This window comes from Diadema antillarum, unplaced genomic scaffold (genome assembly GCF_040938485.1).
Source record: "Diadema antillarum isolate AM-2024a unplaced genomic scaffold, OU_Dant_1.0 seq00000076_RagTag, whole genome shotgun sequence".
In the NCBI taxonomy this organism is placed as follows: Eukaryota; Metazoa; Echinodermata; class Echinoidea; order Diadematoida; family Diadematidae; genus Diadema; species Diadema antillarum.
Genome location: NW_027271170.1, coordinates 408667 through 435561, shown reverse-complemented (window position 1 = coordinate 435561; position 26895 = coordinate 408667). Strand labels below are relative to the sequence as shown.

Sequence of the window (26895 nt, the reverse complement as noted above, 5' to 3'; positions counted from 1 at the left end):
GATACAATGTATTCCTGACATAATTACTTTTTCGAATGGGATAGGCTACTTCTTCAGCATTCTGGTACTGAATAGTGTAGTTATCAATCATTAGTTCAACCACCAAGCTCGTCTTTCAAGTCATGATTTTTGAAATTTCTACAATCTAAGTTCACAAAAAATAAAGTGTGCAGAAATAATTTTCCCTGCCAATGTATGTATATATATGATGCCAGCTTGCCTGATTTACGATGTTCCTGAAAATGAACTTCTCCCTCTTGGTGGGGTTGGTAAATATAACATTTCAAAGAATGCGTCTCTCTGCCCCAATCCGTGGGTGGAACAAGGAGCTCTCCACACAGACTGGGAGAGTCATAGCAGGGTCAAAGGTCAAGTTTTGTACACAATATCTCAGATTTTTAGTCCAAGAGCACTGGGCTGTGATGGAGATTGATTGACGATGATATTTTTTTCCCCTTCTTTTTATGTCAATGAGAGTAGTCTCTGAACATCAGCCCCTTTTCGATGTTACATTGTATGACTGTGAAAACAAATTTCCACCAATAGTTTTTATTTTCTCTTCAGAATTTTTCATTAGTTTTATTACGTAGAAGATCATCATTGGAGGTATTGCCTATTGCAAATTAAGCACTCTTCCTGTCCCTACAAGTTACAGAGCACACGACCGGGACTTTATAGTCGCATAGTGTACCTACCTCTTAACTTCAAGCAAGAACTAAATTAAGTGAAAATAGATTATTTGTTCATTGGATGAATGAATGAGAGCATTGTCTTGAAGTGATGGCATATTAAAGCTAAAGATCGAGAAGATTGTGATGTCAAAATCGTGTTGTTGCAATCCATTTTTTTTTTCTTGGGGGGGGGGGGGGAGGAATTCGTGCAAATGCATACCACAGAGTAAAAACAAGGGATGAATTGAATCACACTTAAAAAAATTGCAGATTTTCATTTGTTATCAATATGTGTGGAGATGAAGTAATATCAGCAGAGAATAGTGTGATATTACATTGAATTCATAAATAGGCCAACAGAGAGATTGCTATTAAAAGCTGAAAACCTGACTTTCAATTCAGAATTTTAAAATTTTATTCTCAATTCTTTCTCCAAAATGTCAGTTAATGACAGGAATATTTGGCACCTCTGGCCTGCATGATACCACTACACAGTAATGACTTAATGGGACTACTGCTCAGCCCTACTTTGATTTATAAAAGGAAGCAAATTCATGACAAATTTCCCAAATCATATAATTTATAAAGGTTGGGTCACATTTGACTTTGAAATAGGTTCATAACAAAAACTCAATCTACTGAAATTATGATTTGTTACAAAGACATCATACCATAGGTAGCATACACGTACATTGTATTTCAATTCATCAAGACCTCATTTTTTCTTCGAATTTTGTGTTGATCAAAACAAACGGGTTAAGACATTAGAACAGGATTTGAAACGAGTTGAAAAAAGAAAAGAAACAAAAATACTAGATCCTTTCATGTGCACAATTGCAGGGCCTACTAAGTTGCAAATGTTTTATTTTCACCTATAGAAGATAACCTTTTATTGCTTGCCACATTTTTGTTGTGATGAGATCTCACTCAACTCACCATCTAATGTTCTATTTTCCTTTATAAAATGACATTACAATTTTATACAAATTGCTGGAGAGTTCCCTTTATACTCATAGTATTTCATCTCAATCGTAGTATTTTCACAAACAAGTATTGACAGGTAGTGCAGGGGTGTTTGTGACCGCAGTGCTCATCCTGTACTCTGCCTTTTATCATTTTATTTTTATCTGCTCAGTGAGGCAAAATATATTATTCACAAATGACTTCCACCATGAAAAGAAGATGTCAAGAATAAAGCAGGTATTGACTGCTTTGTGTTTGTAGGTCAAATAAGTGTCAGGCACGCTACCCACACAAGACTGGAAGACAATTAGAAATCTCTGATTGAACTCGCCTGACTTTTTTTTTGTGTGTGTGTGTAGGGGAAAAGAATTCAGGAATAAACCAGCTCACAGAACTTTACAATCTGACCGAGTATGATCAGGTAAAGGTCATTGTAGACCTCCTTATGAACTTTTCTTGTAACTGAGGTATAAAACTGGATAGGTCTTCATTAAAACTGAATGTACCCGGTATTTCATCAAATAAATTGTTATACATGTACACGTATGACCAAGATGCATGTTGAAATGTACAGATGAGTGTGTGTTCTTTTCAACCAAATTCACAAAAACATTCATTAAGCATATTACATGTAGAGGTAAGAATAACCACTTTCTACTTGGCTGTTTTTCAATTGCTGTTAATGATTATTCCATTTTTGTAAAGTCTTTTGGTGCTGAGGTCATTTGCAATTGTACAGACCATTGCTATTAATTGAAATGTGTTATTGTAAAGAGGGAAGTCTAGAAAGAACTCAAACAGAATGTAGAAACAAAAATGTCGTGAGAGGCACTGTCTAAAAATTGTCAAGTCTGACCTTTGTGACCTCTGACCTTTAATTCTCATGTGTCAGGGAACTTGTTTGTCTGAAGGTATTGAATATCCATGTAAAATCAACACTACTTTCTTTTTTTTTTAAGATTTGAGTTGCAAGTTATTGAGCTCCTGGAAGCGAATATGGGCATTTAACCTGTTGAGGACGGGTTGATTGGCTACAACACGCATTTCCCATAGATACCTGCCCAAGTAGTATACATACCACGCTCCGGACTCGTCTTCATGGGGTTAATATTTTGTACAAATGTCTTGACAAAAGTGATTTACTGCAAACAAGTGCACAACGGTAGTGTAAATGTATTGCCACAGAATACTCTTTGTTAGGGTCTAAGTAAAACTGGCCATAGTCTTGAAATGAGGCCAAGGCAACCTTGGCTGTAGACAAGGCTTGTAACAATGCTGAACCCTTTACCATCATCATAGGACAGATTGCAGACAGCAGACGGCTTGTTCCTTCATTCATACCATCACCATGGCGACACAGCATGGGCTCTGGACCTCAGGAGAAATCAAGTTCATGATTTTGAAACTAGATCATTATATTCATCGTTCTGTTTATCACTCTTGGGACCACTTTTACTGGGGCCAGTGGAAAATCTTATAAATTGAAGTCGTTTACCGTGAGGTATAAAATTGATTTGGTTTTCATTGACTTTGTGGAAGGCAATTTTCAGTTTTGTTTGATACACACATACTGGTACACAGGAGACTCCAGCCATGGTGCACTTGGGGACTAGTCTTCAAATGGTATTAAAAGATAGGAGCTACTTCATTATTGCAAACTATGCTTTATAATAGATCTGTGTGATTTGTCGCATTGTCCATTGCTTTTTAAATGCATTAATCATATGTTGGTGAACCATATTATAATTTGGGTACTGCTTCCCTACTCTTCTTTTTTAGCTAATGAAAGATTTTAGTTTCTGATGTAAAGCTGTGTTCATGCTGCTATTCAAATTGATTGTCAATTTCACTTATCTATTTACTTCATCATGTAATAAACTATTAAAGGAACAGATATGGGATTCCACATGACAGGCATTGTAGATTCAGTCAGATGTGGATTCTTTCACAAGATGTTGACATAAACTTCAACCCCAAACTTTTTAAAGTTCTTAAAGGACAAGTTCACCTTCATATACATGTGGATTAAGTGAAGGCAACAATATTGGTAGAACACATCAGTGAAAGTTTTGGGAAAATCGGACAATCCGTTTAAAAGTTATGAATTTTTGAAATATCTGTGCAGTCACTGCTGGAGGAGAAGACTACTACAGTTTATGATGTCACATGCGTACAACGATATAAGGAAAATAAAAAGAGAATTTCACAAAACTTGACTTTTTGAACAAAGTGCACATTTTCTTCGACTTCTTACTGACTTATGTTAGGGGTAATATTTTTCCCCCTGACTTCTGAAAGAGAGAAGTCAAGTGTTCTTTTATTATGTGAGAATAGGGAGAATATCTTGAATTTTCTTTATGCTTTCTTTATAGAGTTGTACTCATATGACATCACAAGCTATAGCAGTCTTCTCATCCAGCCGTGACTGAGCAGAAACTTCAAAAATTCATAACTTTTTAACGGATTGTCCGATTTTGCTCAAACTCTCATTGATGTGTTCTACTAATATTGCTGCATTCACTCAACCCACATGTCTATGAAGGTGAACTTGTCCTTTAAAATGCTGAAATCTGAAGTTTGTTAGCCATAGCTTCACATCAATAGTTTCCCAGCCAGTCAGTGAGATCCTCTCTATCAAATCATTTAGACTATTACTATTAAATTTATCAGAAAAAGCTTGTAGCATTCAAAGAGAATTAATCAAATACTGGTCAGTGTATTACATACTCTCATGTGTACCTCATTGCTGAACAACCAAGTTTATGCCAAGAATCAGCAGCAACCATGTGTATATTACAGGGCTGCCAACTATGAGTGACAGTTTGGCGTGAGACACTGCGAGGGAGCGGAGCGACCTCCTGGCTAGCGCCTGGCGGCCTGCTGTGCGGCCGTATACGTATGTACTACGTACACAGTCAGTGTATGTAAAGCGATGCAAAGCACACGTTATAGCCATGCATACATGTACTGCAATTTGCCAAAAGTTCAAGCTACGCTCACAAGTAGAAACCAATTGTAATCCAATAGCTCGTCTTTGGCGCGAACCGAAAACGATTATATAATTATTGGCTAAGCTTTACACCCGCGCGGGAAAATCTCGAAATTTTGGGCTTGGGCATATCGATATTCAGAATATCAGAGAATTTAGAGATTTATTTTTGTAGTCATGTACATTTCATTTTGGGGGTTTAGCGTGAGATTTCGTTTATCAGAGTGAGACAGTCAAAATTGGTTGAATTGCGTGAGTCTCACGCTCAATGCGTGAGAGTTGGCAGCCCTGATATTATATTTTTGAAGCTCTCCATTTGTAAAATGTGTGCTTGTGCACTTTGTCTGTTGTGTGCTGTAATGTGTATTTATTGTTCTTGAGTACTGTTATTATGATTACATTGCATTGAGAAAGATTCTGTTGGGTGCTACACTTTGTACATGAAGTTCAACTGTTATCCTTACACCAGTTTATTCATGAGTACATTTATAATGTACAATGTAAGTAGCATCATCGAGACATCACTGTGTATCAGCCTTCCCTCATGAGGACCAGATAACCTCACCTTTCACCCAGGACATGACTTGAAACATTACTCCAGCCTGAGCAAAGATATCAAAGGCGTGGGAGTCTCTCTATGTGATTTCATGTAAATAATGTAACTCAAAACTTGGCATGGGAGATCAAGTGTTCTCCACCCCTGTAAAATTGTCTGGAAGTGTACATGAAATTGCACCGTTGCTGTTTTCTATGTTATTAAAAGAAAATGGGCAAAGACAATTGGTAACAGTCTCCCAAAAGCTTTATAAATTCAGTGTGATTTTGATTAGAGCTATCATACAATGTATAAAGATAATTGCTGTTTTTACTTTTCACTCTGTCATTCTTGCTACCACTGTGTAGAACATCAGATGTTTTACTGGGTTTAGTTTAGATTGTCTGATTTGATTTAACCCTTCAGGGGTATGTGACTCATTGGAGCACATACAAACAATAGCACTAGGTGTTTTACAAGCTGACAAGAATATAGAGATGATATTGCCTAACAAACCTGATTTTGATGTTTATGAAACATGAAAATAATGAATTGTGAGGATGTGTATGTTTTGAGTGAGTGAAGTAAATTATGATTTGCATCCACTTGGTTTGTGTGGAGGCAGAGAGAAAAGTGTGTGTAGTGGACTGTAAAATTGAGGAGGGTGTTCACAAGTACAATGTGTACTACAATGTGTAGACCCCTGTTGTAGGAAACATGGTAACTGTGTAATTGATTGTAGCTGTGCAATCAAAGGCAACTACCATAACAACACTGTATTCCAATTTCCAGAGCCAATCATACTGTAGCTAAGAAATCACTCATGGTTACCACTGATTCAGGGTGGTCCACGAGGGGTTTTAGCATGTTGCTGCAACATGCTAAAATTCTTGTGCAACATCCTCAAAAGCCAGCAACATGCTGTGCAACATCCTCAAGAATTTGAAACAAGCTCAAAACAAAATGTAAGCAAACATGTGAAAAACATACAAAGAAAATCAAACTACTTGGTAGTTTGTGTGCAAAACATGAGAGAGAACATTGAATGTAAGCAGCACAATAAGCCGCGAAATATTGCGTACTACGTGCTCACGATACATATATAAATTTCTGCAATATTCTCAGATTCTGAGCTTGCAATGTGCTCAAATTTCAAGTTGTGGACCACACTGTGATTTCATAGTTACCATTATTGTTACTAAGTTAGGATATTATCAGCCTTCGATAGGACCCTCGTCTTGTCTGTGAAAAGAGAGGCTGAGTTTTAATATTCTTCTTCATATGTTTGAAACACATTTTAACACCCACTATCAAAACACATTTGCAAAGTTGTCCCACTTCCAGATCGCTTTTCTCAAGCTGTAGCATTTATCATCTCTATCACGAGACAAAGGCAGGCAGCTCTTCATTGTGCTGCTTGATTCTAGGAGCAGAGGTTATGAAGTTGACATGGGTCGGTTTGTGAGCTATAAACATGTTTCAGGGCGACTTCGCGTATAAAACTTATCAACTCAACAGAAACGCATTTCTGGCTGAAATGTTTTAGATCACACTTCTAATGGCATTTCATACAGAAAGGAGTTTCTATAACCCCATAATCAAAACAGCTTTGTGTTTATCAACTGCCTAAATCTCCCTAAAAGTCATCAGGAAACCTTAATTCTGTGCAAGAAACGAGTTGATAAATGTTCCCAGAGATGCATCTAGGCTCTGTCTAATGCAGAGTCCTACAGGATTTCAGGTGATACTGGGATAGAGGCAGCCCCACACAACAGGGGGTAACTTGCTTGATGGATGGCCCAATTCACAGCTCTGGAATGCATGGCATATCTCACACTGAGGGGGTTCACACCTGAAAAAAGAACTTGTTTGTGTGGTGTTTGGAAACAAATTTCGCACAAATTGGGAAGTTTGAAGGCAAACGATCATTGCATTCGTGCTGAACGTATTTACCAAATGTGCTTTTCTATCCCTTGTTGACCAGCTATTATATAAGTGACATCATTACATACAATCTATATTCTTGTACAGTATATCCCCAAAAAATTACAATTGGATTTTTGCATTGATAACTGCCAATATGATTTAACTACGAGGTCCAAATGCTATTCTAGGGTCTAAAAATATAACATCTTTACTATATTGCAGAAAACCCCATTCAATTTGGTTAGTGGTCACAGAGAAATGTGGATTGGTCTGCTGCATGTCATGTGTCTGATTCTTCCAAGTTTAACACTTGTACTGTGTGAACACAATGGACAGAGCTTTGAGGGAAGGGATTCCTAACATGCTCTACAAAAACCCTCATTTCTCTTTGACAACTGAAGTAAATCGGGTAGGGTTTTCTGTAAGATGTGGGTAATGAGTTATAGTTTCAGACCCTGAAATTTTAGATTGATTCACTATTTTTAAAGTTATCATTGTGGAGGATCCCGTTGTAATTTTTTTTTCGACATATAATGGGAAAAGGCCTTCTTGACAGTGATGCCATAAAACTTCTGTGTGTTCTGAGTGCTGGTACAGAACAGAAAACCCCATAGTGCTCAGTCTGCACACTGTACAAAGTCCTTGGCATGGAAAGGGTCAAATAGAATCCTACACACATGTAGGTATTCGGTGCGTCTGTCATTCCGTTGTTGACTTCAACTGTCGCTGACAAACGTGTTTTTATTTTAGCGTGTCAGCCTTGTGTCAGACAGAGCCAGTGACACCATTCTCTCCTCACTCTGAACTGATTCACTCGCCGCAAAGATCACGTATTGTGTGCTCCGTATATTTCACAGTGGAGAAAAAGCATTTGTATGTCTATGGAGTGTTTTGTATTAAAGAGAGAACTGGCAGCCATGAAATCAGTTCTATAACCCTCATGGTTGATTTGTCACTCCTGACCCTGAAGCAAAGTGCCTTTTTTCCACTTTTTTTTTTTTGTCCTTTTCGCACTTTGTGGTTTGAGCAGTTAGTTGGCTTGAAAGACTAGTTATTTTCACACATTTCAGGCATTGAATTATAAAGTGAAGATGCTCGGTGGCCTATAGGTTATAACCTATAAACTGTGGCCTTTCTGATGATGCAGTGTTAAAAAATCACATTTGATCAATTGACAGTATCCAATTTCACATACAATTGTATCATTTATAAACTGGATATATGAACTGTATGTTTAAAAAAAAAGTTTTAGAGTGCAAATGTGTGAACTTGTGAAGTAATAAAAAGCTGTCTGAGGATGTCATTAGTACTGCAAATACAATATAAAAGAAAAGGAAATAGTGTGCCACCACCCACACACACTCGCAGTATTTGTAAACTCATTTGTATTCCATTGTGTACATGTGAGGAAGTCAATGTAATTTACAGCATGAATGAATGAAAAGAAAGGAATGCACATTCCATACAATAGGAGTGAACAAAGGCACATGCTGAACATTCATACCTTTGTTTGCAATATTATCAAGAAATCACCCCCAAAAAGAAAAAAAAGAATGAAACAGTCATTTTCTTAATATCTTCAAATATTGGAATTTTGGTAGTTGTTTTTATTTGCCGTCCTCAACTGTAAGAAAACTACAACACCCCCCCCCCCACCCCTTGATTTCTGACTCTCCCTTCGATATACAATGTAAACATAGGTGATTTTTTTTGCAGGCATAATGTCAACAGAATATAATAGTCTTTCAGAATTGGTTAGCGTACGATGGTGTCTTTTTAACCACATGGACAATAAAAATGTTGCTTTCAGTGTGGATGGTAGACATCATTTGTTTGCTTCCTTGCCTGAGAATACAATGACTCAAGTTCACGAAGGTGGTACAGTTTTTGTCCATGGTTTAAACCATGGACAAAGACCATAGTTTTGTATGGGGTGCCAAGTGTCGCATGGCCCATTTCTTTATGAAATCAGTGATTTCATTAATGAAATGTTCATTTTGTTACGAAATGTTGTCATTTTCTTACGAAATAAGTGATCATTTCGTAATGAAATGGGCCATGCAGCACTTGGCGCCTCATACAAAACTACGGTCTTTGTCCATGGTTTAAACCATGGACAAAAATTAGACCACCTTCGTGAATTCGGGCCAATGATTTTATGAATGGGGCATCATATAAAACACCCCTTCTCCACCTGAAATACTGTCTGGAAGAGCTGAGTGTTTTCATTGTCTCTTATTACCCAACAAAGAATTTGTATGACTGGTGTCCTCAGTGATGTAAACCTGTCTCTTCTTTTTTGTCTGTCTGTTTGTTTGTTTGTAGTCACTACAGCGAGATGACAACTTTCAGCAACCCAGTGACCGGCCGGTCAGAGATGGACACTGACCCTCAGGATACTCCTCAAATGTGAGTTTTTTGCCCCAAACTCACAGCATGCTGGCTGTGTTTCTAACAGAACAGTAATATTTTGTATCTTTATACAGCTATAAGAAAGGAAGTGTTTCAAGACAATGCTCCTATTATCACATTTTTGTGACCAAAATACAAACACATGAAAAGTCTCTGTCATTTTTGGGTGTCAGTTTCTTCAAAATATTGCTGTGGGATAAAATTTTTAATAATTTAAGTCTTAATGCCTAATTTCTGTACTTTTGATGGTGACAAGGGAAATCTGACACTACTTTATAGTGATATCTAGTTCAAAGTTTCAGTTTGAAACACTCTGTGATATTCAGACAGACATGCTTCAGGCAGATAAGCTTTTATTTTTGCATTTTGATCATTCACTAAGTATTTACACATCTCTCTTTTCCCCCTTCTGTACTGTGCTGTTTGAAAAATAAAGATTTTGTGGTCTTTCAAAAAAAGAAGAAGCAAAAATAAAAAGTCAAGCAAAAAAGAGACTTTAGATGGGAAGGAATATTTTATATAATATATATATTTTTTAGATATAGTTAATCCAGGACATACAAAACAGTAGGGTTCAGTGACTACCAGTAAACATCCTTAAAAAAAAAAGGCAACACAAAACACATTAAAAACCACAGATCCGTGAGCAAGTACCGGTAAGCAATGTTGCAAAGTAGCTTTTATAGTAACAGAAATATACAGTTCCTCTTTTTCTAAAACATCAGCTCCTAGGTAATCTTGTTTTCCTCTATCAAAAGAAAAGATTAAAAGTAAACAAGGAAACAAAAAAGTTCTATGCATTGCAGAACTCGACACACAGCTGATTGGTGTGGAAGCAAAGATGCATAACGTTCCCTTAAACAGAAATCTCTTGAGCAAACATTGTATGCTTAATGACAGCCAATTAATATCTGAACTCGCATTTTAAGCAAACAAGGCCCTACCCTCCACTCTGTAGATAGTACATGTAGTTTAGTATCCCACTCTAAAGGCTCCACAGCTCTTTGTACAGTGTCTTGTGTCTGGGAGACATCTTTCACCTTTCTTCGGGAGTATGGTAGAGCACAGGAAAAGTTTTTGTGGAAGCTATTAACACAGAGATTTTTGCAATCCATGTGGATCATTTATTAGGATATTACCCCAACACATCTGGCTTCTAAATCTGTGGATAATCTTTGTGTATTGACAGGTAAGACTTAAGTCTCTTTGTATGGAATTTGGTCTGACTCACAGTTGCAGTATTTGTCTTCTTTGCTGTACAACAAGACAGAAAAAAAAGGAAGTACAAATCTTATTGTGTATATGAACGTAGCAATGGCTTTTGAGTGAGAACCAATGGTATTGCGCTGTGACATTTTAGAATATGAATGTACATGATTATTATGATATTACCATTATATTTCCTATTTTCCTTTATCAATGGAATTTTGTGATGATATATTGGAGTCAGAATTGCAAGCATCCTCGTGTATATTACGCCCTTCATCATAAGTAAATCATTAGATACTTTATAGATGCGATATCTGCTAGCAAATGGGGTCACACTGCAATTTTTATTATTCACGTAATAAGCAGAACAAACAAATAACTAAAAACTTCGACTCAAACCTAGTTTTAGCTCACAATATTAGTACATGTACCAAGGCTTTTGCCCTGTGTTGCAAGCCTGTGTAATTGTACCCTCAGTAGAAGGTTATACAGTGGTACAGGTCAAACTGAAGTTTATAACTATCAAAGGATTCATGCAGTTATAGAGTAAACTATTTTCTAGAGTAGAGTACTGTAAAACGAGGAATTTTTGCGTACATTTCAATTTCGCGAATTTCGCGAGCGCCAAAATTCGCGAAATTAAAATGCACGCGAAAGCTTTTGTCTACACTACATGCATTGAATGCCAGTAGCAATTCGCGAAAATTTCATGCCACGAAAAAGGCTGTGGGCTCCAATTCGCGAAAATTTCATGCCGCGAATATATCATGTTTTACAGTATTGATTTCTTTGAGTGCCTCCAGACAGGTGTTTCCAGTTGATATGAGGCAGAACATTGATGTTCAGTACTAGGTTCTATTATGAATGCAGAAGGAATGTTGTGCCCTGTTGGATACAATGTACACCGTTAGTACATAATGTACAAGTACAGTGTATGTACTTGTAGAAGGTCGTAAGTCAAGCAGAAGTAAGTCCCCTTGTGATGTAGACCGCCATTCTGCTTTTTTGAAAGCAGTGACTATGCGCTATTTTGCAGCGTAAACCCCCTACAGGGCTATGCATTGTCCTGCCTGAGGTGTACCCTTGTACCGGGCAAGCTTGCTGAGCCCAGTACACCTGTTACACTTGGAGTGGTAGAGATGTGATTCAGCCTTAAAGGGAAGATAAACCCCAGGAACAATGTGCATTGAGTGAAAGCATCAACATTAGTAGAACACATCAGTGAAAGTTTGAAGAAAATCGGACAATCGATGCAAAAGTTATGAATTTTTAAAGTTTTGGTGTTGGAACCGCTGGATGAGGAGACTACTAGAGGTTATGACGTATGAGTGGACAACAATACCAAGAAAATATAAAGAAAATACTACAAAAATCCATTTTTCACGAAAATTACAAATTCCATCAACTTGATATTGACATAATGTTAAGGGTAGCAATATTCCCCCTGCTTTCTGAAAGCGGTTGGTCCACTGCTCTTTCATAATTCTAGAAAAGTGAATTTTTGTTGAATTTCCTGTATGTTTTCTTTGTATTGTTGTCCACTCATACGTCATATCCTCTAGTAGTCTCCTCATCCAGTGGTTCCAACACCAAAACTTTAAAAATTCATAACTTTTGCATCGATTGTCCGATTTTCCTCAAACTTTCACTGATGTGTTCTACTAATGTTGCTGCTTTCACTCAATCCACATTGCTCTTTGGGTTTACCTTCCCTTTAACCCATTGAGGACAGGCTGATATTGCTATGACATACATTTCCCATAGACACCTGCCATAGTATTCTTGGGTCTAGTCTTCTACAGGTTAAAGATAACAGCATTAAAAAAGTATCATACGTTTTGAAACAAGAAAGGAATCATTCAAAATATTGAAACTGCTTTCACATTGGAAGTGTGTTGGGTGATATTGCAATATATAGAATTCATACATGTAGTGTCCTGGTATCTTTCTGAATTACATGTGTACAAGGCAATTTCAGGCCACCAGTAGAGTATAAAAATTTGAGGAAATACATGTATGAGGATCAGTGAGCACTATATAAGTATGTATTACTCTTATGGTACATTATCATCTTGAACCAAAATTGGCTATTCTTTGTGGATACAAGGCACCATTTGCAAAAGAGAACACATGTCTACAATGTACATTATAGATCAAGGTCTGGTAGATCTAGAACTACAGGTTTTTATGGTCTCAACCCCCCCCCCCCCAACAACCAACTTTTGATTGCTTCCAAAGGTCTCAAAAATCAAACTTTGAATACCGTCCTTGTTTACTCTTTACGACTATCTGTGCTTGAAGTGTTTCTACTGTCTTTTGAAGGTGACGGATTATTTGTTTTCTGATAATTCATTCACTAGCCACTGATGGGACAGGCATACACATGCCCTAGCTATAAACAGTAATTTAATGAGTTGTTCAGCTTGTAAACATTGGCAATTATGTAAAATAATTTAAACCAAAAGAGTTATTTTTCATGACGGCAGTCAGGAACATTTTTTATTTGTTCATTCAGTGAATAGTGTTGTAAAGTAAATTTGATGCTTGAGAAAACTCCATAACTTCTGAATTTTGAATGGTACATTGAGTACGTTGTAGATATACATGCCTTGTGTGTTGGCTGTAACCTTGTCTATGCTTGAGATCTTTACTGCAGCTGAAATTTAACCATTGAGCCTTGTTTATAGTTAACAAGCATCATGAATGTTATATTATTCACAAAGTAATGATCGATATCTACACAGTATGCAAATTTTTTGGGAGTGATGTTAATTTGTTTTTAGTCATACCCCCCTTGAAATCATGCATACTCAGAACAGCACAATGGATGTTGAGATACACCTGTATGACATCCAAGTAGAATTCATCCTACATCTTGTACACTGTTTGTGTCTGATCAAATTATGTGTAGTACTGCAATGGAATTACTAAAGAGCAAGAGCTTGAATAAAAGCAGTTGTAATCTATAGCTGCTGCAGATAAAGATGTGCAGATGATGCAAAGTTTCCAGCAATACTGTTTTTGAAAGTTCAGTTGTGTATCCACTCACTAATTCTCTTTCCCTGAATGAAGTAAAGTGAAAATATGCATGATTATTCTGATATTATATGGTGCATACACAATAATGTTGAAAGATGCATACCGGTTCAACATAACTGAGAAAAAAAAGGCACTATTTTTTTCATAGTGTCTAGTTCTTCATTGAATGTCTGTTGTGTTTTCTGTACAGGCTGTCTCCTAGCAACCACCAAGGCCCCACCCCATCTTCAACCTATCCCCACACTCCTCAGAGTCCCACCCCCGTTGCCAAGCCCAGCTTCAAGAAGCGCACCATCCCCAAACACGAGGCCCCTAAGGTGAAGCGACGGGAGGGGGCGGTGGTCTCTAAGGACGGCTGGCTGTATAAGAAGGACAGTGGCCCTCTTGGGGTGTGGAGAAAACGCTGGTGTGTTGTGTCCGACTTCTGCCTCTTTTACTACAAGGGTGAGTGTCCATGAATTATTAAAGGACATGTTCACCTTCATAGACATGTGAGTTGAGTGAATGCAGCAATATTAGTAGAGCACATCAGTGAGAGTTTGAGGAAAATCGGACAATCCGTTCAAAAGTTATGAATTTTTGAAGTTTCTGCTCAGTCACGGCTGGATGAAAAGACTACTATAGCTTGTGATGTCACATGAGTACAACGATATAAAGAAAGAATAAAGAAAATTCAACATATTTTCATTTTTCTCGCATAACAAAAGAACACTCGACTTCTCTCTTTCAGAAGGCAGGGGGAATGATAATTACCCTTAACATACGTCAGTAGCAAGTCGAAGAAATGTGCACTTTATTCAAAAAGTAAAGTTTTGTGAAATTCTCTTTTTATTTTCCTTATATCGTTGTACGCATGTGACATCATACACTGTAGTAGTCTTCTCCTCCAGCAGTGACTGCGCAGATACTTAAAATATTCGTAACTTTTGAACGGATTGTCCAATTTTCCTCAAACTTTCACTGATGTGTTCTACTAATATTGCTGCATTCTCTCAATCCTTATGTCTATGAAGGTGGACTTGTCCTTTAAAGTCTGGTAAATAAACGGATGATCATTAGGAAGAGCTTAAGATGTGAAACTTGACATTGAATTCCTCTTATAGTTATTAGAGCAAATCTGTCTTTAGACCCATCCTCAGTGGGAGATATTGTACAATTGGCTTGTAAATCTGCTGCATGAAACTAGTTCGTCTGACTCAAGAAATACAGGTCATATTTCATATATATGTGATTATGAATAGTATGTTGAGTAGATGTCGTGTGACAAAAGTTATGATTTTTCACTGATGAGCGTTATCAATAAAAAGCACAACAGCAAACTTCATGTGTACATGTACTTTAGAAAAAGTGGAATCTGAACTGCAATCAATTTTACAAGGGGCTTTTGGCACAGTTGGCCCTAGCAACTCTTATTGTAGTATCTCGACTTTGTATTGGAAATGTGGAAATCTATGTCTTTTCTTCCCTTTTCTCCCCCTTCCCTCCTTCAAGAGGCTTGGTCTGTTCTCTAACATTCATTACTTAAAGGTCTTGTTTACCTTTGGGAGTGCCAGTGATTTAAAAAAATGTTCAAGATATCACTTTTGATGCATATGTGTAGGTCAGTTGTATCACAAAACATCTTACCACAATTTTTTTTTTTTGCAATAAAGCCTAAAATATAAGGAGATTTATCACTATTTATCTCATTAAAATATAAGTGTAGGAGGTTTAGTCTGGAAACATTTTTATTATTGTTCACATTTTGTATAACTAACAATACTTAGCATTGATTATACTGGTTCAAATTTTTACATTGATTGTTTCTATCCCTAACCCAACATTTTTAGAACTATTTTGAAGCACTAATGCTGGATTTTTGTTTCATCTCTAAACCCTAGGTGACAATGAAGTTAACCAGGCAGGGACGGTGATGCTCCCAAGCTATGCCATCAAACCTGTGGAGCCAAGCGATAAAATCACAAGAAAATTTGCCTTCAAGGTGAGAACTGACTTCTGTGCTGAAGTTTTTCAGACACACTGTTAAAAAGAAGAAATTCACCTAAATCTGATTATGTTTTCTGTAATTTAATCATTGATTTGTTTATTTTATTATTATTATTCTTTGTAGGTGAAATTGTGTCAGGACTTTACCAAGATCTTCTTAGGGATATTCCTACAGTACATTTCAGGCATAACAAGGAACAGTTTGTGCTAAATAAATGTATCATTAGCTTTATGTGATAAGATTGACAGAGAAATTACAGAGCTTTGTTAGGTTTGAAATGATAAAAAAACTTTGAATGAATTTCTCCAGGAAGCTCTCCTGAGTAGCTAGAGGGAACTACTGTCAGTAACTCCAATCTTCAAGCTCATAGCATCATCATTGTTTAATAGTTGATCACACTGAATATGTTACACTGTTAACAGCTATGTAATGACAAATTCATTACTGGAATCCATGAATGAAGGTTAGATTGCTTCCTTCTCTTTATAGGTTGAAGATTAGTGGTAACCTAAGGTTTACTTGTCTTTCCATCATTGAAGTCAATATATTGATATTGACATAATGATCATCTCCACCACAAAGCTGGTTATCAATTATATTTTTACTGATGATGATTCTTTGTAAATCAAATCTGTGTTACTGTATTTATGGGATCCCTATATGAACAAGCTTCTATTGTGTCCTGTTGGTGATTCTTCCACTACCATGTGTATGTACATTGTTTGTATGACCAGTGTTGTTTTTTATGCTTAAATGTGGAAATAAATTAAATTCAGTTTTGATCAATCCCGATTCTTTTTTCCTTTGCAATGATACAGTTCTCCATCTCTGTCACAAAGTCTGGCTTCCCGAAGAAATTGCTCTTGTAATCACTGCCTCATATCGCTTTTCTTTCCCCAGTGTGAACACAGTAATATGCGAACATACTACTTTGCAGCAGAATCAGGAGACCTCATGCAGCAGTGGATTGAAGCTTTGAATAGCGCCTCACAGGTGCAGCTGGACAGAGGCTACGGGTGAGTTCAGACCTGTCTTCCACCTGCTTTGGCACACTGTTTTGATATTTGACAAATTTTGTATAAATTGAAAATTACACCTGGAGTCAAGATAGCATTGTCATACATATATGTATGTTGAAACTGAGCTGGTTTTAGGAATAAAGTGATTTCAAAAGTATTCCATAAATTTCTTGATTTCACTCTTTTTAATTCTTACATCTTTTTCAAGTTGCCATAAGATGAAATGAATCATGCGTGGGGAATACACCAAGTCTCCATGAATTTGTTATTGATACTATCCACCAATCCTGAAATTCTTCCCAATAACTCAAATATTCTGGCTCTAGAATCTACAGATAGAGAATGACAAACAGACTGTGTGTGTATACTATATTGTAGAAATACTTCTAGGATCTCCTACCACCTGTTGTATCTATTGGTCCCTGCCTACCCCCTTCTCACCTCTCCTCAATCCACCATTAAGGTACCTGTTTCCTTCAAAGGGGTGCACTCCTGCCATCAGAGTTCAACATTTATATTCCAACTCTCATAGACTCAAAGAAATAAGAAATTTGAGCAGACAGACCCCCCCCCCCCCCGAAAAAAAAGGATTAGGAAAAAGAATGAGAATAGACGAAACAATGTGGAGGTAGCATGCGCCATGAGTCATTGGAGTAAAATGGATTGCCATATCAGTTGAAAATTGTTATTAAAAAAAAAAACGAATTCTGCATACAATATAATTATACTTGGTGTTTAGACAGTCCATTGCAATCAAAAAATAATTGTTCAAAGTCCTGTCTGTTATCATATGAGATAGTGATCACTTAATGAGAGAGATTCAATAACGTCTCCTAATTACTAGTATGGAAATGTGAATATAATGAAATAATCACGACAACAGCAACGATATCAAGTGAACTTTGAGCATCAACATCGCCTGTTTCGTTCTTTTATTGCCCTCTTATACCTCCTCCATAACACATGAGGAGAATAGTACTGAAGCAAATTTTTAACATAACACATAAAACTATTCTTGAGTTTAATCTCTTATTAGAGTACAATTTGTATGCTGACTGTAAGAATTGAACCTTAAATGTTCTGAAGTTTGGAGAGATTACTCATAGAAGCCAGCAAGAGCATTCAATCAGTCAACCAACCAACCAACAAACCAACCAACTATGTATGTTCAGAATTGGTTACTGTTTGCTTAATGTGTTCTTTCTTCAATTTCTGCTTCTATGACAGAGACGAACAAGATGAGATGGAGTGGGGAGGTGGTCAAGTACGTAGTCCTCGCTCCCTGAGAAGAAACGAACGTCCAGTCGACGCCCCTGGCTACCCCAACAGCTCCTCCCCACCCAGACCCGAGGGCCACGCCCACCGCTCTGAAAGTCCCCCTCAGAAGCGGGGATGGGGCAACTATGAGACGGTGATGTTTGACAATCCCAACCCTGGCCCCGGGGGTGATGCAGAGATGAGGAACGGAGTCGGACCTGACAGGTTAGTTACCTCCTCATCCCCTGGCATGGTTCCATGACCTTTGCTCCTACGACAACTCCTCCCATGAAATATCTGCATGCTAAGCCAAACATACTTTCTAACTACAAACATAACCCTAACTTAATCCCAATCTTCACATCAAACTAAACCTAAAACCTGATCATAATCCTAACCCTAAGTCCTTGGAGAAAATAAGACCGGAACAACTGTCGCAGGAGCAAATATTGTGTCACCCCCAGCACAGTTATTTTAGATCGATTTTTGTCTATTATCAATTTTTTGCACTCCACCTATTTTGATACTTTCATGTAGTAAAAGGTAAGGTGTGATTTTTTTCTTTCTCATTAAAGCTGAGATTTAAAATGTACTTTTCATGATTTCACATCTAAATAAGATGCAAAATTATCAAAGTCTACTTAGAAGTATGTTTAATGTGTTTGATGTCTTTTTATTTTTTTTAAAATCTCTACCAAAATAGATCCTACCTTCACCAGTCATCCAGAGAGTCATGGGAAGGTTCCCAGCCACGTGGTTACCATGACGACACATCCTTCTCCTCCAGCCTGGAGGAGCGACGGTCCGGACAGAACAGTCACCTGTCACCCCCGAGATCACCCAGCATGCACAGCGCGTCTTCCCATGATAGGAGCTATGGCACAGGTGGGAGTTTAAGGAGTGGTCTCTATATTATAAAACATTTAAAAAGAATCTGAAGTAATAAGATTTATGTCTTCTTGTGGTTAAATATTTTTTAGATTTGTTCATATACACGTATATCTCCATCGTTGCCTTCTCCTTTTCACCTTAAAGGGATCATATAGTTTTCGTTGAGACCAAATTTCAGGTTTCTGACATTTTTTGGTGAGATAATGAGAAACATCTTGTGAAACATGAAAGAGCATGTGATTCTATGAGGAATTCAACATTCATTTGATGAAAATTGTTTTTTTAATTGGCTGACATATCCAAAAAAGAGCAATTGTAATGAAGTGTGGGACCTACACGTTATTACGATCACTTTGTTTTACTTTGTTTTTGGATGTTTCAGTCCTTCCAAACCCGATTTTCATGAAAATAAACTTTGAATTCCTCCTAAAATGGTATTCTCCATGCCATATCATAAGTGTTTTCTTGGTATCTCGCAAAAAATTAAAAGCCCATTCTCATCTCCACCAATACTGTACCATCCCTTTTATTAATACAGCTGTATGTAATTTACTCTTTATGACCCCCTGTGCCTCCAAATAGGTCACTGGATCGATGGCGCATTTTAAATGCTGTTACAGCAGTTGTAATGTGCCGTCGATCCAGTGATAATACAGTATTATTATTATTATCATTAATGTCACATCACCAGTTGAATACACATACATAGGCTTGTTTCAAGTTATGCTCGTTTGTCAGTGAAACAATTTCCCAACCGCAGTAGTGCTAACAATGATTGTTAGTCTTGAGTTATGAGTATTTCCTCTACTCTGTGTCTTACATACCTTTTCCCAAATACTTGTTGCCAATAAAGTGAGATTTTAGTTTAGGGGTTATACTCTTTCTGCATCGATGCATTTATTGAACTTTACCCCAGGAGTACTGATACTAGTCCATGGTCTCATACTGAGACTAGCAGTTGTGTTGCATTTTCTCCAAATTCCTGGCTTATGTACAGCACAATATTACCAATTGTACAGAATAGAAGATTGTGGAGAACCCATATGACAAATGTGAAAAATGTCATTGCGATATATCTGGGATAAAACAGTTTTAACGCTTGAGTTTAATCATATCTTCGTATAGAAAGCTAATTGGTTTCTATTAGAGCAAAGTCTCTTGGTTCTGTATTAATGAGAGAATGAGATCCCAAGATGTCAGCTTATTTGAAGACATTCCTGTTCTATAGATGGATTTGGATCTCTACTGGATGAAGGAAAGCAGTTTGAGAGAAGCATATTTTCCTTGCTTGTTAGATGGTTGCCAGATATGCCTCAGAATAAGAAATATTTCAGTCACTTGCAAGAATGTCTAGCAAATTTGTAATCATGCTATTGTTACGACCAAAATCACTCCGAGAATGATCGCACAAAAGAAACAATCAACTGATGTTCAGGCGGTTTATTAACAGTGATATTGTGGGTACAGACTGGTAATCAGCATCACATCAGTACAACAATGATCAATAGAAACAGTTATAAATCGGTAGTAGAATCACTTACACGTATTAAATAATCCTTTGAAAGTGTCCAAATACGATGTTCGATGCACAGACGAATGATCCTTGACGCACCGATGAATGATTCCTCCGACGTAACTCCAGAGGCGCAGGTTACGATAGTCCACGGTATAGATCCGGGATAAAATCCACAATATATGTCCACGGCGAAACGTGCAGATTCCAAACGATGTGACGACCACGTCCAATTGATGCGTTGAATGATGATTCACTTAATATTGTCCAGCTAGGAATCCAGCCCGTCACAGCTTTTCCGTAGTAATGTCCATTGACACAAAAATGGTGTCTATCCCCAATGAAGGCAAATTAATTATCTGCAGGCAAAATGTCTCCCAGGCCTTATCTCCACAGACATAACAGGTCAGCAGGTAACACAGGACTGACTATAACAAGTCGCTTCAGAGCCAGAAGTGACGTAACTCTCAGAGCAGAGGTGTTGGGTACTCTGCCTACTGCAGAATTTCTCTAGCTTATATACTATCTATTCACCCCTTCTAGCACATTCTATAACTCTCTCCAACCTACTAGTCAGTCTAAGTTCCAGGAAACCTGGATGACTCACTGCCTAACTATGTACAAAACATCACTGCCAAGAATAACTACCAATCACATTGGGCTACAGGGACAGTGCCTCACTCAGCCAAATATGTTAGCACTTCCCAGAACTTTCTGGAATGGGTGAAATCATTCTAGATTGAGTGAGCTATAATGTATTTCCTGTTACATGCATGTACTGTATAGCTACATTGTATACCACCTAGAAAATTCTCCACTTATCTGGTCAGCCTGTATGTACTATATCTATACCACATAGAATGTTCTCCATTAATCTGGTCAACCTGTGTACATACACATTAAAACAGCCATGCATACAGTATATCATACTGTACATAACTACTAGTGTGTACATTTGTGACACCATCCCCCATGGGAAAAAGAAAGCCTTGCTGTAGCAAGGGTTTCTTTTACCTTCACAATTTCTCATTGTTATTTACAACGAATGTGAGGTAAAGTCCAAGTCAAGCAACAATAATCACATACTATCACATGCCTTTTGGATAGCTATATTAATTCCATGTTCTCTTTTCATGGATACTATTTACAATGATATTGCTTGGATTCTCGGAGCTTATACAATCATATCAAAATGTTTTGCACACATTAATGAATATGCTTAACACATACACTGGAAATGATATGCGGTGAAAACTTTTCACCTTTGATACTCTCTTCATGTTACACTCTTGACAGAGCGTCGGCAATTACATTGTTTTTACCTGCCACATGTTTGATTTTGAGTGCATATGGCTGCGTCATCATGCTCCATCTGAACAACCTGTTGTTCTTCATTTTGAACCGGTCTAAAAAGACCAAGGGGTTGTGGTCAGTATAGACCGTGATCTCCCCTTTGCTATTTGTCAAGTACACTTCGTATTGCTGGAGGGCAAGGATGAGACTTAGAGCCTCCTTCTCAATTGTGGAGTACTTCTTCTGGTATGCATTCAGTTTTTTGGAGAAGTAGCTAACTGGTCGTTCAGTGCCTTCTTCATCTTCTTGGAGCAAAACCGCTCCCACTCCTACATCGCTAGCATCTATTGCCACCTTGAATGGCTTTGCGAAGTCAGGAGCTGCCAAAACAGGCTCATTAGCAAGGACTGCCTTTAGTTTCTCGAAGGCTCTTTGACACTCATCAGTCCAGGTGTACTTTGCCTTGCCCTTCAGCAGGTTTGTTAGGGGGGTGACTACAGTGCTGAAATTCGGTACAAATTTCCTGTAGAAACCAGCCATGCCCAGAAATCTGAGCAGCTCCTTCTTGGATTCGGGGATGGGAAAGCCTAGTATAGCCTCTACCTTGGCTTCTCTTGGCAATACTTGTCCCTGACCGACTACATGCCCGAGGTACACCACTTTGGCCTTTGCAAATTCACTCTTTGCCAGATTAATCACCAATCCGGCCTCCCTGAGTCGATCAAAAAGTTGCCGCAAGTGTGTAATGTGCTCCTCCCACGTGTCACTGTACACTAGGATATCATCAATGTATACTACACAATTGTCAAGTCCGGCAATGATTTGGTTTGTCAGCCGTTGGAAGGTGGCCGGAGCATTTTTCATGCCGAATGGCATTACTTTGCATTGGAACAAGCCATCTGGTGTAGCAAAGGCAGAAATCTCTCTGGCTTTGTCGGTCAAGGGCACCTGCCAGTATCCCTTCAGAAGGTCTATTTTACTGACATATGCAGAATTTCTGACCCTGTCAATGCAGTCTTCTAGTCTGGGAATGGGGAAAGAGTCTGTTTTCGTCACGGCATTCACCTTTCTGTAATCTATACAGAATCTTTGAGACCCATCTGGTTTGGGCACCATGACGATTGGGGAGCTCCAACTGCTTTTACTCGGTTCTATTATGTCATTGTCTAGCATGTATTGAACCTCTTCCCTTACTTTTTGCAGTTTGCTCGGATTTAGTCTGTAAGGGTTTTGCTTGATAGGGTCAGCATCTCCTACATCAACATCATGTACAGCCAGAGGGGTGCAGCCTGGTTTGTCCTTACACAATTCTTCGTACTCATGTAACAGACTAGTCACATCTTTCCTCTGATTTTCAGGTAGGTAGTTCAGTGCCTCATCTACTTTCCCTAACATCTCTGAGTTAGACAACCTGGCACTAGAGGGCTCACTTCCATTCTCATCTCGAGCTTCTCCCTCTTCATCTACTTCTTCTTCTACCACCTGGGTTACACCTACTGGCTGACTAGCCTTTCTCTCATAGTACTCTTTCAGCATGTTTACATGACACACCCTCTGATCTTTGCGTCTGTCTGGCGTACTGATCACATAGTTCACATCATTGAGTTTCTTTTTGACATAGTACGGGCCACTGAACTTGGCTTTCAGTGGTTCACCTTGTATGGGCAGCAGTACAAGAACTTTGTCACCTGGGTTGAAAGTTCGAGCTTTGGCAATTTTGTCCGCCTTTCTCTTCATAGAGTCTTGTGACACTTTCAAGTGTTCCCTAGCTACCTCACAAGCCTTTGAAAGCCTTTCACGAAACTTTGACACGTAGTCAAGTAGGTGGACCTCATCATCCTCAGTCATGAATTTCTCTTTGATGAGCTTCAGTGGGCCCCTAACTTCATGACCGTACACCAACTCAAATGGGCTGAAACCCGTCGACTCATTTGGGGAGTCCCTCGTTGCGAACAGCAGGAAAGGGATGCCTTTATCCCAATCCTCGGGATACTCCTCACAGAATGCCCTAATCATTGTCTTTAGGGTCTGGTGGTAGCGCTCCAACGCACCTTGGGATTGGGGATGATAAGCTGACGACTTCAGCTGCTTCACACCCAAACGATACATCACCTCTTGAAATATGCCTGACATGAAATTTGACCCTTGGTCAGACTGCACTTCCTTGGGCAACCCATACCTAGTGAAAAACTGCACTAGAGCATCTACCACAGTCTTAGCAGTGATATTTCTCAATGGGATAGCCTCTGGAAACCGTGTAGACATATCCATGATTGTCAAGAGGTACTTATGACCCGACCTAGTCCTAGGCAAAGGTCCAACACAGTCAACTAGAACCCGACTGAATGGTTCTTCAAACGCAGGTATCGGAATCAATGGCGCCGGCTTCACTGAATGCTGTGGTTTACCAGCCACCTGACATGTGTGACAAGTCTTGCAAAACTCAGCCACATCCACATTCAACCCTGGCCAATAGAAATGCCTCATGATCCGATCCTTTGTCTTTCTGACGCCTAAATGGCCGCCAACAGGTAACTCGTGAGCAATCCTCAAGATCTCACCGCGGTAACTAGGAGGGACAACAACTTGACGGACCACCGTCCAATCCTCATCAGCTGGCCTATGGGGAGGTCTCCACTTCCTCATCAAAATGCCATCTTTGACATAATAGCACTCAGGGACCTTTTCAGCCTCAGCCTCAGAACACGCCGTCTGAGACAAGCCTTTCAACTCAGAGTCTGCCTGCTGTGCTTCAACCAAGGAAGACTTGCTAAACAGCCCATCACTGTTAGCCTCGGAGCCTAATACAGCAACCCCATCATTCAAATCCTTGAAAAAGGTTTCTGCCAACCAAACACCGGAATTCTCCTCCACATCAACAGAATCCGCATCATCTTGAACAGCTCTACGAGCCTGAGACCTAGTCACAACACAATCTGGGAAAATCCCAGGAAACTCCTCCTGCAACTGCTCAGTTTCAGCAACCACCACTGGTTTATCCGAAACAACTGGAGACACAACCACCTTATCCCCAGCCAAGTCATTCCCCAACAAAAAGTCAATGCCTGCCATGGGCAACTCAGGAACAACTCCAACAGTCACAGGACCAGAAACTAGGTCACACTTCAAATCCACTCTATACAGTGGCACTGACATATAACTGCCATCAACAGTCTGAATCAAGACTTTTGCATTCACTGCACTATCTGGTGGAAAAGTCATACCACCATCCACCATCAATGACTGAGAGGCCCCCGTATCCCGCAGGATGACCACTGGCTTACCTGCCTCACCAGAAGTACATGGGGTCACCTCACCATCAAACAAGAAGCTACGATAGCTCTCATCCACCTGCTTCAGCCTATCTTTGAATTTGGGAGATTGACTTTCAACGGCCTGTGTTTCACTGAACGGGACACTGTTTTCGGATAGGACACTTTTTGACATGACAAATCCCATGTCCTTCTTTGTTTTGTTTTGCAACTTCCAACACTGTGACTTTACATGCCCTGTCTTGTTACAGTGAAAACATTTGATGACATTTGCACTTGTACTGGACCCTTTGTCAGATTGAGGCTTTGGTGCCGATGAAGTTTCAGAACTCGTGCCTTTTTCAGGACCAGCATTCTTTGGATTGCTCGACTGAATTTTGTCTCTCTTATTTCCAGAGAAATTCCTGAAAGGTGGTCTGTTGTCATTTCTGTGGGTCAGCTCATACTCATCAGCCATCAAGGCTGCTTTATGCAAACGTGTCACTTTGTGATCATCGAAATGTGACCTCACACTGAAAGCAACACTCTTTTTGAATTCTTCCAAGAGAACAACCTCACGTAGGTTATCAAAGTCCTGATCCACTTTCAGGGATCTGTACCACCTATCAAACATCATTTCTTTTTCACGAGCAAACTCAACATGTGTCTTGCCTGGTCTGCGGTACGAATTTCTGAACTTGTGTCTGTACGCCTCTGGCACCAACTCATAAGCATTCAACACTGCTTTCTTGACTGTAGCATAGTCACGTGATTGCTCTTCAGAGAGAGATGAGTACACATCAGCTGCTTTGCCGACAAACACACTTTGAAGGAGCAAGGGCCAAAATTCCTGTGGCCAGTTCAAACTGTTAGCCACCTTCTCAAATGACACAAAATATGCATCAACTCTGTTTTCTTCAAACTTTGGCACCAATCGAATGTTCTTGGCCAAATCAAAATCAGAGGGAGCCCTTTCACGATTTCCAACAGTTTGTGCATGAGTCAATTCCATCTCACGCAATTTCAGTTGTTGCTCCACTTCAAGTTTCTTCATTTCCATTCTTTCCTTCACTTCCAGTTCTAATCTCATCTTCTCTTTCTCCATTTCCATTTGCAATTTAGCAAGCTCAAGCCGTGTTTGATCTGAAATTTGAGCTTGATCTGGAGTGACAATTTCTTCTTTGAGCTCCATGTGACCAGCTACTAAGTCAAGAATCTCTGCCTTTCTTGCACCTTGTGGAACATCTACACTTAAATGCTGTGCAATAGCAGTCAAATCACATTTGCGTAACCTTTGCAAATCTTTGAGGGACAAATCTGTCCTCTGAACAAATGCCTGAACATCCATTGTACTGATTGACATTGTTACAATGTATTACACACAATATACAATTGAACAATCAACTCAACCGGTATTTTGTCTGTACCAATATTCTGGATTCCGGAACGTTCCAAATTCTAAGTTTTGGCTTTAAAATTCACTTCCCGGACAAGCCCCCAATTTTGTTACGACCAAAATCACTCCGAGAATGATCGCACAAAAGAAACAATCAACTGATGTTCAGGCGGTTTATTAACAGTGATATTGTGGGTACAGACTGGTAATCAGCATCACATCAGTACAACAATGATCAATAGAAACAGTTATAAATCGGTAGTAGAATCACTTACACGTATTAAATAATCCTTTGAAAGTGTCCAAATACGATGTTCGATGCACAGACGAATGATCCTTGACGCACCGATGAATGATTCCTCCGACGTAACTCCAGAGGCGCAGGTTACGATAGTCCACGGTATAGATCCGGGATAAAATCCACAATATATGTCCACGGCGAAACGTGCAGATTCCAAACGATGTGACGACCACGTCCAATTGATGCGTTGAATGATGATTCACTTAATATTGTCCAGCTAGGAATCCAGCCCGTCACAGCTTT

General features: G+C 38.9%; 1 protein-coding gene across 1 annotated transcript in view; it reads left to right on the top strand.

The window, feature by feature from the left end:
- The window catches only part of LOC139726029 (uncharacterized), a 60339-nt gene that overhangs the window by 15963 nt on the left and 17481 nt on the right, over positions 1–26895 (top strand). The window contains exons 4-9 of the mRNA XM_071637111.1: positions 9410–9493; positions 13935–14188; positions 15625–15725; positions 16632–16747; positions 17978–18232; positions 18711–18892. Of these exons, the coding sequence (XP_071493212.1) occupies positions 9410–9493; positions 13935–14188; positions 15625–15725; positions 16632–16747; positions 17978–18232; positions 18711–18892 (992 nt within the window). The remainder of the gene's footprint in view (positions 1–9409; positions 9494–13934; positions 14189–15624; positions 15726–16631; positions 16748–17977; positions 18233–18710; positions 18893–26895) is intronic.